We start from the raw sequence: 12,733 nt of genomic DNA, 5'->3' as shown, positions 1-12,733 counted from the left end.
AGTAGTAAAATAGACATTTGGATATGAAATGACCAGTAAATGTTCACTTTTAGTTTGCAGGCATTATTCAGTGCTGGGAATTCTGGCCTTGTGAGGACTGAGGTAAATTCTAAGATAAATTAACATAAAGAGTAGCATAGAGTGTGCTTGACTTAGAAACTTAACTAGAGCTTTATTTTATTTTATTTCATTTTCTCTAAACCGGTGATCCTACGCTGGGGATCCCTTTTGGCATGTATTCACCCTTGTTCTACCTTCACAATACAGCAGCTGGCTCTGGGCCGCCGGGTAAAACCAGCAAGACAACCTGGCAGGGCTCCTCTCGACCCTGTGGTGCATGGCAGTGGCCCTGGGAACATTCGGACATGTCCGCAGACACCTAGTTGTCACGAATGGGGATGACGGTGCCACCGGCACCTAGTGGGTGGAGCCAGGATGCTCCCCAACATCTTCCAACACGTGGGACGGCTCCCAGAGCAAAGAACGATCTCACCCCGAGTGCCCACATTGCCCAGGTGGACAGCCCTGGTCTAGAGAATGAGGTGTTTTTACCAAGTCAGTGTGAAGAATCCACCCATAAATTGAGGAATTCAGTTCTCCTTGTTGGTCATCATAATTCCTACTTTTCCCAGACCTGAGCCGTAGAAACGATGCTCCCAAACGGCTGGAAAGTGAACACAGAAGCCTGTGGCCTTAAGGAGGAGACAGCCCACCCTGCCAGCTCCGTCTCTAAGCCACGCTGAGCCAGCCAGCCCGGGAGCACCCCCTGCTCTGAACGCCGGATCTGGTCACTCGGGCGGCCACACGGGGGTGACCCACACCAACTGTCCTGACTCCCTCCCTCCCTCTCTCCTCCCCCCTCCTTTCTCTTTTCTCTTCATTTTTGTTGCTGTTTTTGTTGGGGAAGCATTTAAAGCTGAAGGGCTCGTCCGCATTCCGACTGCCCACTTTATAATCTGATTTTAGAGGGTGGCAAGGCGGCAGCTATGTCGTAACATGGTTTGTTCATTTGTCAGACGCAGCTCCCCTTCCTGCATTGGAGACTTCGGGTTACGAGGGTCTCCGTTCAGAAGGGCTCTTGTCCTGACCTTGGCTTGTCGACCCCGACTGAACACGACAAGGAATTCTTGCTCCTGCCCACGGGGTCTAGACCCACCTTTGTGCAGGTGTTGTACCAACAGGCTCTTTCAATCCACTTCTAACATAGGGCCTGGTGTAAGACAGAGGTTTGTAAACTATTCAGCGACCGTGGGCCTCTTGGTGCCTCACACGACTGACTCTTCACGCTGTGCTTAGACGCTCCCTGCTCTCTGGGACCAGCGGGGCCTGGGATTTGTAAGGTCAAGCCCTTCTGTGTGTTCAGCTCTGCTGATCCCTGCTTATAACCGTACAGCTTTGGGGCTCAAATCTCAATATTTAAGAGATCCACTCTCGGGGGGATTACCATGCTTGTCTCTCAATGGCTGTTCTCTGGCATCTTATAACATCCTGGCTCTTTTTCTCTCCCTTTTCGATTTAGAAAGTCGTGCTCCTGGGTGACTTGAGGAACGTCTCTTGCGGATGGAGCCAGTGGCACCATGAGGGGGACGTCAGAGGGGGGCCATGGTCCCGAGAGCTGGTGTTCTAAGTGAGGCCCCTGCGGGCAGCCCCGTTTGTGGGCGAGGGTCTCTAGACCCTTAATTCACCAGTGGAGGCAACCCGAGCCCCCGTTAGGGGTCCCGCGCATGGAGGGGGTGTTTGTGGGAGCGAGCCGTGCATACCTCCGATGGGAAGCGTAGTTGCCGGTGATGTGCCCGGAGCCATCGCAGCCAGGGGTGGGGCACCTGCAATTACAAAGGCACATGGAAAGGCATCAAACCCCTGAGCAAGTCACCTTCTTACTTATACAGTTCCAAAGTCTCTTTAATGCTGAGCCTCCCTGGGTGAGGAGGTGAGACGGAGCTGGAGGGTCCCCGCCAGGCTCGTGGGGCGTCCCCATCCTCGTCCACCACCAGGTGCGGCTCGGACCCCTTCTTCCCTCCGCGCACAGCGGTGCCATCCAGGGAGCAGCGATCTCGGGGCGGCAGCTGCCCCTCCTCCACAGCCGTGCGGCACCTTGGTGCCCAGGTGTTCACCCCGTGTTCCCACCCCTTCCATCACTATTTCAAGTCCAGGGGAACCAGTCACAGCAGGACCTGTTGCCGCACCATCCGAACACGACGCGCGACTGTTCATGAAAAGGCGCACACGGCGGCCCAAGACCGGTCCCCGTCTAAACTCAAAACGGCGGCGTTGCAACAGGCCCGTCACAGCGGCCCCTCCCAGTCCTGCCCCTGGTTGGCCCCAGAGGCTGGTGCGGGCAGCCTCCTGTGCCAGCCCTGGGAGTTAGACTAGCTGTCTTTCAGACCGTCATCGGGCACTCAGGTAGCTTTGATTTACCTTAAAACCCTTCTTACTTTGAACTGACGTGAGTAGGGAGTAGGGCACAGATCTGTCTCGGTCAACAAGCCAAGTCAGCTGAGACGCTGAGATTAGTTTGGGCACCTACGCTGCCTGTGTTTAAACGTTTCCAGGAAACTCCGTGCAGTCTCTTAACTACCACATTGCCACTGTGCTAATGGGAGGGGATGTTTTTAAAGAGAGTTTTATGGTCGTTGCCCTCCGTGGAACTTCTCAAATACGCCATCTCAGGAATAAGCAGTCCTACAAAGACACTTTCACTTCAACCTACATCAGCTGCATTTGCACCCACCAGGAATGTAAGAATTAAGGACAAAAATTAAGAAAAAAATGTTTTTCTTTTCACTAAATTTTAACTCTCAAGAGACAAGGATGAGATGATTTAGTAACAATATTACCACCCAGTAGTAACCCTCAGTTCATGCCCTGTGCTCCCCCCACCCCCCTACTCAATGAGCATCTGAATTCCTGGCAGGGACAAAAATCACAAGTTAAAAATGGTTCATAAAGGTAAATGCTTCTAAGAGATTTCAATTTGCTTTCCACTCAGAAAGCCACCCTGGATATTGGATGTCGGGTTAAGGCCAGCAGATTACTTGCTTACAGACAGACTTTCTCAAAACCAGTGAGAGTGTCAGGGAGTGTGGTGGGCATTCATGCAGCTGGGCTGAGTTCAAGGGTGTGAATGTCCCAGTTTACAGTTAGATGCACGATCAATTGTTGGTATTTAGAATCTGCCAGTTCTCCTTTAGTCCTGAGAAAAGGAACGTGATTACAGATCTCAGTTGTACAGTTGATACTTGGCATAGCCTATAAAGGGTTAAAGTTTATAGACTGCTGTGGGAGAAGAAAAAAGGCACTGAGGGAAAAGGGGTCGAGAAATCGTCGATGTGTGTAAGTGGAATCAGGGTTTAAAAATAGGAGTTTGGGGCAGAAGGAGTTTAACGCTGTCCTTCCATCAAAACAATACCCTGAATCAGATTGTTGGCCTGACTGTCATTAAAGTAACAGCTGTTCATGAACCGAAAGTTTGATCTCAAGACTATTCCGTCAATAATGACCTGAATGACTGAATCTAACTGATTTCCCAACTGGCAGCTCATGTGGAGACACCCCCAACCCCAGAGGGAGGAGATTCTCAAAGCAATAAAAATCATTCGAAGAGAAGCTAATCTGCTGCACATTTCTGTTTCGAAAATGTATCAAGAAACAGTAATGTTTCCTACCAGCCAATAATAGACATGTGGCCTTGCTTTTTGGTCAAAAGAAAAAAATCCTTAAAGTCTTCCTAATTTAAGCGCCTAGTGCAAATTTATTTAAAATTTTTTCATTTAAACATGAGTAGAAATTTTTTAATGTCTCTTTTTTGATAGAGGCAGGAGGAGGTTGACATATTCTGTTCAAATTTAAGTAGGCATTTTAATCAAAATCATGCAAATGAAAACGAGAATTTACTAATTATAAAAAAAAAGAGAAAAGGATTTTGGAGTAGTTTTTGTGTGTTTAAGCCATTTACAAATGCATCATCTGATAAAAAAGAGGCATGTAAACTGTCCTTTGTCACCAGGAAAACAAAGAAAATGTTACTGGCTCATTTTCAGACCTTTCACAGTGTCAGGAAAGAATAAACATTCCCAGAAAGAGGCCTGGCTTTCTTGAAAGGTTTGTTATTATTTTCAGGGTTTCAAGTTCGGCCGCTGGGGTCCAATCCCTGGCCTGCCACTTGCTGGCTGCGAGAATGTGGGGAAATGAAACCTCCAAGGTCACGTCCCTCAGCCGGGGGAAGAGGACGGAGGAGGGGGCTTGTCTGTGCGTGTTGGGAGCCTGCCGTCCCCTGGAGCTTCAGGACCACAGGGCTCCGTGCAGGCTGTGAACACACGCTCACAGCACCCACCCCTGAAAGAGCCAGCTCTGGTTTCTCGAGGGCGCTAAGTCGGCCTTTTCCTCTTTAGGTGGCGCTCCTGGAGCACACGAGGCACCCCTGGATGGGCCCTCAAGTATTCTTTCTTCTGCCAGCTCTATGGCGCTCATTTTCATGTTCCTGTTCAAGACTTTAAGGCTTTTGGAAACTCTGAGATGTACATACAAATTTCCTTGCTTTAATAAACCTCATCATTCAAAAATACACAGCTTTCTGAAGGCGTTGGATGTGACAATTCATGCATCAAAAGGGGTCTTTGCTCCAGGACGCTTGGTAACAGGCTGCTGTAGAATCGATGTGCAGAAATTCGATTCGCACCTCCTCATCTAAGAGCACCTCCTCATCTAAGAGCATCTCCCCATCTAAGGGCATCTCCCCATCTAAGGGCACCTCCCCATCTAAGGGCACCTCCTCATCTAAGAGCATCTCCTCATCTAAGAGCATCTCCTCATCTAAGAGCACCTCCCCATCTAAGAGCACCTCCTCATCTAAGAGCATCTCCCCATCTAAGAGCATCTCCCCATCTAAGAGCACCTCCTCATCTAAGAGCATCTCCTCATCTAAGAGTATCTCCCCATCTAAGGGCACCTCCCCATCCAAGAGCATCTCCCCATCTAAGGGCATCTCCCCATCTAAGAGCACCTCCTCATCTAAGGGCATCTCCCCATCTAAGAGCACCTCCCCATCTAAGGGCACCTCCTCATCTAAGAGCATCTCCCCATCTAAGGGCATCTCCCCATCTAAGAGCACCTCCTCATCTAAGGGCATCTCCCCATCTAAGGGCACCTCCCCATCTAAGGGCACCTCCCCATCCAAGAGCACCTCCCCATCTAAGAGCACCTCCCCATCTAAGAGCACCTCCCCATCCAAGAGCATCTCCCCATCTAAGGGCATCTCCCCATCTAAGAGCACCTCCTCATCTAAGGGCATCTCCCCATCTAAGGGCACCTCCTCATCTAAGAGCACCTCCCCATCTAAGAGCACCTCCCCATCTAAGGGCACCTCCTCATCTAAGAGCATCTCCCCATCTAAGGGCATCTCCCCATCTAAGAGCACCTCCTCATCTAAGGGCATCTCCCCATCTAAGGGCACCTCCCCATCTAAGGGCACCTCCCCATCTAAGAGCACCTCCCCATCTAAGGGCACCTCCCCATCTAAGAGCACCTTCCCATCTAAGGGCACCTCCCCATCTAAGGGCACCTCCCCATCTAAGAGCACCTCCCCATCTAAGGGCATCTCCTCATCTAAGGGCACCTCCTCATCTAAGGGCACCTCCCCATCTAAGAGCACCTCCTCATCTAAGAGCACCTCCCCATCTAAGAGCATCTCCTCATCTAAGAGCACCTCCCCATCTAAGAGCATCTCCCCATCTAAGGGCACCTCCTCATCTAAGAGCACCTCCCCATCTAAGGGCATCTCCTCATCTAAGAGCACCTCCCCATCTAACGGCACCTCCCCATCTAAGAGCACCTCCTCATCTAAGAGCACGTCTTTTCCACGAAAGGAGGCCCCTGTGGGATCATGCAGATCCCCTGTGGATAAAATCAGAGAGCAGCATGTGCTGCACAGCTTGGGTTTAGAAATGGCAGCAGAGATTGACTGGGTTTCCATGGAAACTCCCGACAAGGCAGGCGCTGTGCTTGGCGCTCGGCGCCTGGCGCCTCGGGGAGGCCACCCAAGCCGATGGTCCACCCTGCTCCCTGCCAGTTGTCACCAATACTCGCACTGGGTCTATTTTAAGTTCCTATGGTTAGAGATGTAAAGTTGTGATAAATAAAACCCTTGCTTCTTCATTTTTTCCTCTCCACTCCAGAGGTAGTATTGGTAAAAACACTCTGAGACAGGGAATGATGAATACATAGTCTTAGAATCTCTGTAAATTCCAGACAAAAATATTGGTGATCCTTTGCCTTGTCTGTGATCTTGCATTTGCCTTGGAATTTAAGCAATATCGAGAGAAAGTAATTTGGGGGTAGTTCATGTTACTATCCGGCTGGAAAAAATGGTCTTGTATAGACGTTTAAGAATATCGATGGAAAAATCATAATAAAATGCTTTAAGCCATTTTTGCAGAATCCAGGCAAGAATCTACAAAAAAGAAATCAGGACCACTCACAAACTTCTGGATTTCTGATTTCCTGGAACTAGCCCTTCTCAGTAGGAACAGGCTAGATTTCTGTGGCTTTTGTAGGTCTAGGACGTCAGAAACATCTCTGAGCCCGAACATCCTGGAGGCCCTTTGTGCTCATGACTCACTTAACCACCTACCCCCAAGAGAATCATTGCGGCTCACACCTCCACGGGGGTCTGAGACATATCATCAAAGAACTGACTATCTGTGCATCACAGTACGCATCGTGGAAATCCTCTGATTTGCACAGGTGCACGTCACGAAATGTGGCCACAGACCAGCTTCTCCCCTGTGCCTCTGATTCGTCCTCCTGCAAGACAGATAACCCCTTCTTGTGATTTTTCTCCCGTTTACAAAACCACGACCCTGACACAGGGCAGCAGAAATGGAAACAGCTCAATCTACTGACTGAAGTCGTGTGATCACCTAATTATCATGTTCCATCATCCTCTCTCTCTTTTGGAATGAAATGAGGATTTGATAAGTAGTTGTATTAAGGCATTTAAAGTACAGCTTTTTCTTTGCAAGAGGAGGGCCTCTCCTTAAACGGTGCACACACTGTGCCCTTGCCGCTGCCTGTCCTGGGCTGAGACAGGTGGGCTGTCACATCGGCCTGTCGACAGGGAGGCAGCGGACTCCCCAGGAAGGCGTCCAGGGCAGCCTCAGATGCACGTCCGTTTGTTCTCAGCAATCAGGGCTGCCGGACATGACGTGGGCAAGGACCCAGAGCCGGGCAGTCTCTCTCCATCCACCTGGAGGCCAGCGTCGCCGGCCACGCAGCAGGACCCCTGAGGGTGTTCGGGCCTGGGAATGGTTGTGGTCCGGTGTCGTCCCGTCTGCCCCAGCGCCTGCTACACCGGCAGGACGGGGCAAGGGCGGCCGGTCTCCCCCAGAGCCGGTTTGCAGGGAAAAATGTTTTGAGGAGACTCATCGTCTTTCATCTTGATAAAGTCAACTGCATATTTTTAAAAATCTTACAAATAAAGGCTGAAAGCACTGCCGCAGGTTTGAACTCTCCCTGGGGCTCACCTCGCCCGTTTGAACCCACCCTACGAGGTCGGCCTGCAAACGTGCCCCGATTCTGAGTGTAGTAGCTGAAACAGACAGAACAATGCTCACTGAACATGTGGGGTAATAATTTAAAAGGTGAGACTGAGATTCTGGGAGTTCTTTGAAGAATTTCATGGTGTGCTGCTTTAATAGCCTTTTTTGTCCCTTTCTTTCATGACCACTCTAACAGGAGAACTCGTTAAATAAAACACAAAATACTCTCAATTTTAAAAGAAACCATGAAAATGTAAGATTAGGCCTCGTCTAGAGCAGGAAAATATATTTGTAATATGATTCGGGTCACCTACGTAAAAGACTTGCCCCGTTTATATAAAAAGTTCAATTCAAAAACATTGTTTTGGCTTAAAGAGATGTGGTTCTAAAAATTTATATCTTTATTTTGAATTTTTTGTCATATAAATGGGAAACAGTAAAGAAATGCAGAGGATTGCAAAATAAAGTATTTTAAAATAGAAAACTGATATATACTGGTTCTAACGCTGCCCCTCTGCAATTTCCTCTCCAAGCAGAAGGGAACCGGGTCACTTAAAAGCAATATACATCACTTCTGTCCAATTTCCTAGGTATATTACCAGAAACTCTGAGGAAAGCCAAGATCTCCTAAATCACTTTTCACTTTGTGCAACATGCAGTAAGCGTCTCTTTTTTTGGAATTCGGTATTGAGTATGCAAATTTTGGCCTTTCTCCCCCTCTGACCCCTGCCAAGCACATCTCACTGGGAGCCTCCCGCTGTCCCCACCCCCCCAGGACCCATGTTTCACCCGGTCCCTTTTCCCACCTCCCGTTAAAAGTAGCAGGTGACACAGGAGCACCGAAGACACGCACTGAGGGCGTGGGCGCAAACCCACGACGCCACTGCGGGTTTCTGGGATGGGGGCTTGGAGGGGGCAGGGGTCCTGGCCAGTGTTATGCCACCTGCACGGCCACCGCTCGCCTGCAGAGGGGGCTGGCGGGTGCCCCTCCCTCCCCGGCCCTTGGGAGAGGTCTGGGGGAGGCTTCTGCAGACTGGCCTCCCACCTTCCTCCCCAAGACGCACCCCAAAGCTTCTCCTGTCCCCAAGAGTCGTGTGAGGGCCTTTCCCCGGGACGCTTGCCGCCTCCCAGGGTTTTGAGTTTCTACACATGTCAAGTTCTGACATTCGTAGACTTTGGGTGAGAGCCTTGATTTCAATAGGACGTGTAAACCAAAGCCACCTTTTCCTTTTGGTTCCAAGCACTTTTCTTTTTCAGCAACACTCAAATACAAACAAATAAATGAAAAGGAATTATAAAAGTACCCTTGATAATTTGTTTTTAAATTTCATTTTGGTGATTCAGATTCCATTTGGGATGGGTTGGGCCTCAGGTTACTAAGAGAACGGAGCGTCCTCCTGCAGATAAAGTTCAAAGTTGTGGTTATAGGAGACCCAGGGCTGCTAGAATGCCCACGGAGCCGTGGGGTGGGCATGGGTGGTGGCTTGGTGGGTGCAGGGGTTTCACCAGAGCCACGATGCCCGCTGCCTGCACCCACCGGAGCACAGGCTCCGTTCTGCAAAGACCGTTTGGGTGATACGCTTACCGTACAAGCCGCTGATAAACGGTGTTTACTAGTAGGTTTAAGTTCTGACTTAGAGGCTCACACGCCTGCCATCAGCCTTGGGTCACCTCTAACGAGAGCCGTGAGTGCCCTCTTCTGCCCATCCCCCCACTCAGGCCCCCAGGAGGCCGTTGGAGGTGGATGCCGCCCAGGCCCTGGCTGTCAAAGCTGGACCGTAAGGGCTCTGGGGTGCTGGCCCCGGCCAGAGCGGGGGCTGGGCCTGGCCCTCTCCTGGGTCCATTTCCGGGGGACACTCGAGGTGCAGGTTTGCCTGTTTGGGCAGCAGGCGGGGAGCTGCGACGCCGGTTCTGTTGTCCATGCTGCATGCAGGTCTGCACTTTCCGTTCATGCACCAGTGTGGCTCATGCCTCCGTGTCGGGGCGGGAGCTAACTCGGACCCGGGGGCACCACACTGAACCACTCGCTGCCCTCTGCCCGGCGTCCCAGGTACATCCAGGGACAGGCTCCTGTCCAGGGCGGCCAACGTACCTAGCAATCCTGACGTCCCTCTCAATAACGGGATGTGTCCATGGGGCACTGCTGCCGGAGCACATGCACGTCCAGCAGCAGGGGAGCGGCTAGACCAGAGCTGGGGCAGCCGCGGTCAGAATTGGAATTGGACGCGGAGGACCCATGCAAAAAAGAACATACAAAAGGTGACTGTTGGAGAAACCGCCGCTCCACCCCGCCAGCCGTCCACGCACCTCGGGGCCGCCGCGCTCGCCGTGACTGTGCCGCGGCTGGGGCTTCGCGTCGGGCATGCAGGGGCCTGGGGGGCCGGGTGCGGGCTGGGCCGCCAGGGGTTACTCACCTTCCTCGGTTACACTGAGCGCTAGGGCAGTCACACCGTTTACATGGGGTGGAAACCGGGCGTTTAGAGACTCGTGTGCCCTCGGGACAGGGGCTCCTTCTGGCCCCAGAGCGGCATGGGGATGTGTGAGGGTCCCCTCCGCTGCCCTCACAGCGTCCTCACCCACGTCCCCCACCTCTCGGGCGAGAAAGTCTGTGACCATATCCAACTGGTCTTTAGTGGTAAGAAGTCGACCCTGGACTGGTGAGCGGCCGGTGGTGAAGCCCACCGACCAGGATGGGGTCAGGGGGAGCTGCTGGCTCATCCAGGATAATCTTCTGAACACCACGAACCAATGGGATGGCACCTGAGACGGAGACGGACGGCCACTGCACCCGGGGAGGCTCCAGGCTTCATGCACAGGCCACGCCCCACTGCCCGAGGCCACGGGGACAGGAGGGGCGGCTCAGGACGCCAAGGCCAAGTGTGGGGCCCAGCGTCGCTGGCCAGGTGGACACGGACTTCAGTGGGAGCATGCCACAGGGCCACGTGGCTGTTACTTCCAGATGGTCAGAGCCACGGTGACTCTGTGGCCTCCGTCAGCTCACTTCCCTGTCCACAGACGGTTTAGAACTCCTCTCAAGGTATTGGAGGAAGCAGGCTGATGTAATTTAAAAGCAGGCCCGTTTCCTAAGCTGTTGGTGGCAGCAAGCATTTGGGAGGCAGGTCGTGCGGGGCAGAAGAAAGGACAGATTTCGGGGCCACGGAGCCACGGGGCCCGGCCACGTGGTCCCTTGAAACTGCAATCTTGTGCCTACTTTCTGTGTTCTCACTTTTTTATGTTTGTCATGGTTATAGATCTTTTGCTTTTTGAAGCCTCTATCTCATCTCATAGAGAAAGTGTTTTTATTCTAAGCAGGAGAGATTTAAAAAGATTCCATGCTCCATCTGCTACCTGAGTAATCCTGGGATTCTCCGTAATTTCTCACGTTTTATGTTTTCTCTTTTCCTGTCTGTGAGCCTCGCCTCCTGCCCTGTCCTCTTGCTTACAGCTATCCGGTTTTAAACCCTTTTCAGTTTATTTTCTCCTCTCTTGGTCTCTCTGGCATGTCCTCCCTTCCTCTGTGGAATCTGCCTTTTCCCCTGTCTCACATCTTATTTTTGGTCAAATTTTAAATGATTTAATAGACGCTTAGTTTCGCATAAGTTTTTAGAAATAGATTCATCAGACATCCTTGCTCTAAAGGTAAGAAGACAAATCCAAACAGGTGAATTATATGTTTAAGGTCACGCGAAGAGGGACACAGCTGAGATTAGAACAGAAATCTCTCCTCATATGGTGCTTTGTACTCAAATAGACTCTTTTTAAATGTCCTGTTTGTATCAATAATTCCCAGCCTACAACTGTAGCGTATGGTATAGTGCTTATTTGGGGGGAAGTTCATTTGACTGTAAAGACACAGGAGTTCACTTGTTCCCCTGTCTGCAGTTCACTGACCCACATGGACCTCTCAGTGTCTCATAAACGGGGCAGAGTGGAGAGTGGAAGCACATTTCTATGATTTCCGTATCAAGGGCACAGTCACAAGTGGGATCTAAAAGTCACCGATTGTCCTGATTTCCCTCCGATTACGAGGAGGGACAAGAGAGCAGAAGGGGCCTCAGAACACCGACAACCCGTGTGGTCCCGACGTGGTGACCCCGTGTGCAGGTCTGGAATGGGGAAGGTTTGTCCCTTTGAGGAAGAGCCCAGAATAAGTCAGAATGTTCCTGGGAAAGTCCGGAAGGAGAGGCCTGACACGGTGGGGATGGGCAGACAGAGGAAGAGAGAGGAGGGCGGAGGTGGGGAGGAGATGCTATGCAGGGTACGAACGGCCCGGGATCCCGGACACGCCTGTGTCCAGCCCAGGGCTGCCGTGGGTGGTCAGGTAGGGGGCCCGGGGGGCCGGGCGGACACTGTCCTCTCTCTGACCTCCGCACGTCTGGGCGCGGCGCACTGTTCGCGGGGGGGGAGCACGGAGGGGAGCCTCTGCTTCCTTAGGGCCACTGAGCCCATGAGCAGGTGTCCGCACCAGGCACCTGCTAGAAAAGGTGTCTGAAGGGCAAGTAGGGAGAAGCGGCCGGAGTGAAGGGAGAGAGAGATGCCGAGAAGGACTGAGCGAGAAGCGGACTGAGGTGAGCCGATGGCGTGAGTGAGACGCGGCCGCCCCGTGACCCGCCACGCTGATGGGCCGCCTCCCCTGAGGCCAGGCTGTGGGCCCAGCCATGGACCCCTGCGTCCCGAAGACGCTGGCAAGAAGAAGCATGGACCTCTGGCTCCGAACTTGCAAGAAGAGCTTTCTCAGGGGGCTGCTGTAAGCACAGGCGCTCCTGGGGGCCGGAGTGGCCACGGGGAGCAGAGGGACCCCCTGGGCGGGCTAGGCTGGGCCTGCCCGCGACCGTCCTGAAGGCCCCAGGGCCGAGGTCCCAGGTTTCCTCCACGGCCTGGGACGGCCCAGAGGGGCTGCGAGTGTCCACCCCTCAGGGAGGCCAGAGCCCCTCTGCAGGGGTTCCCAGGGGGCCAGCCTCTCTCCAGGTGATTGCACACTGAGGGGAGGTCTTCTCCAAGCCCCTGGCAGGAGGACCCAGGTCTGGGTCTCCTGGAACCCCTGCCCCGGGCTGCCCGTCTCCACCCACTCCTCTACACCATCTCCTCTGTCTGCCTGAGCCACGGTCTCACCCCCGTGGGAGCCTGCGCTCCCTAGCACACCCCCCAGGTGCGGACCCTTCAGTCCTCTCGGGTGTCACGGGGTCTTCCCGGGGTCT

At 52.5% G+C, this 12,733-nt stretch overlaps 1 protein-coding gene across 25 annotated transcripts in view; it reads right to left on the bottom strand.

Annotated features, from left to right (window-relative positions):
- Window positions 1-12,733, bottom strand: part of MYT1L (myelin transcription factor 1 like) — a 407,540-nt gene that overhangs the window by 36,461 nt on the left and 358,346 nt on the right. For all 25 annotated transcript variants that reach the window (XM_060309910.1, XM_060309903.1, XM_060309902.1 and 22 more), the window contains one exon: window positions 1,761-1,823. In XM_060309910.1, coding sequence (XP_060165893.1) covers window positions 1,761-1,823 — 63 coding nt within the window. The remainder of the gene's footprint in view (window positions 1-1,760; window positions 1,824-12,733) is intronic.

This window comes from Globicephala melas, chromosome 12, assembly GCF_963455315.2.
Source record: "Globicephala melas chromosome 12, mGloMel1.2, whole genome shotgun sequence".
Taxonomy (NCBI): Eukaryota; Metazoa; Chordata; class Mammalia; order Artiodactyla; family Delphinidae; genus Globicephala; species Globicephala melas.
Note: the sequence above shows the minus strand (reverse complement) of the source record. Positions and strands in the feature narration are given on the sequence as shown.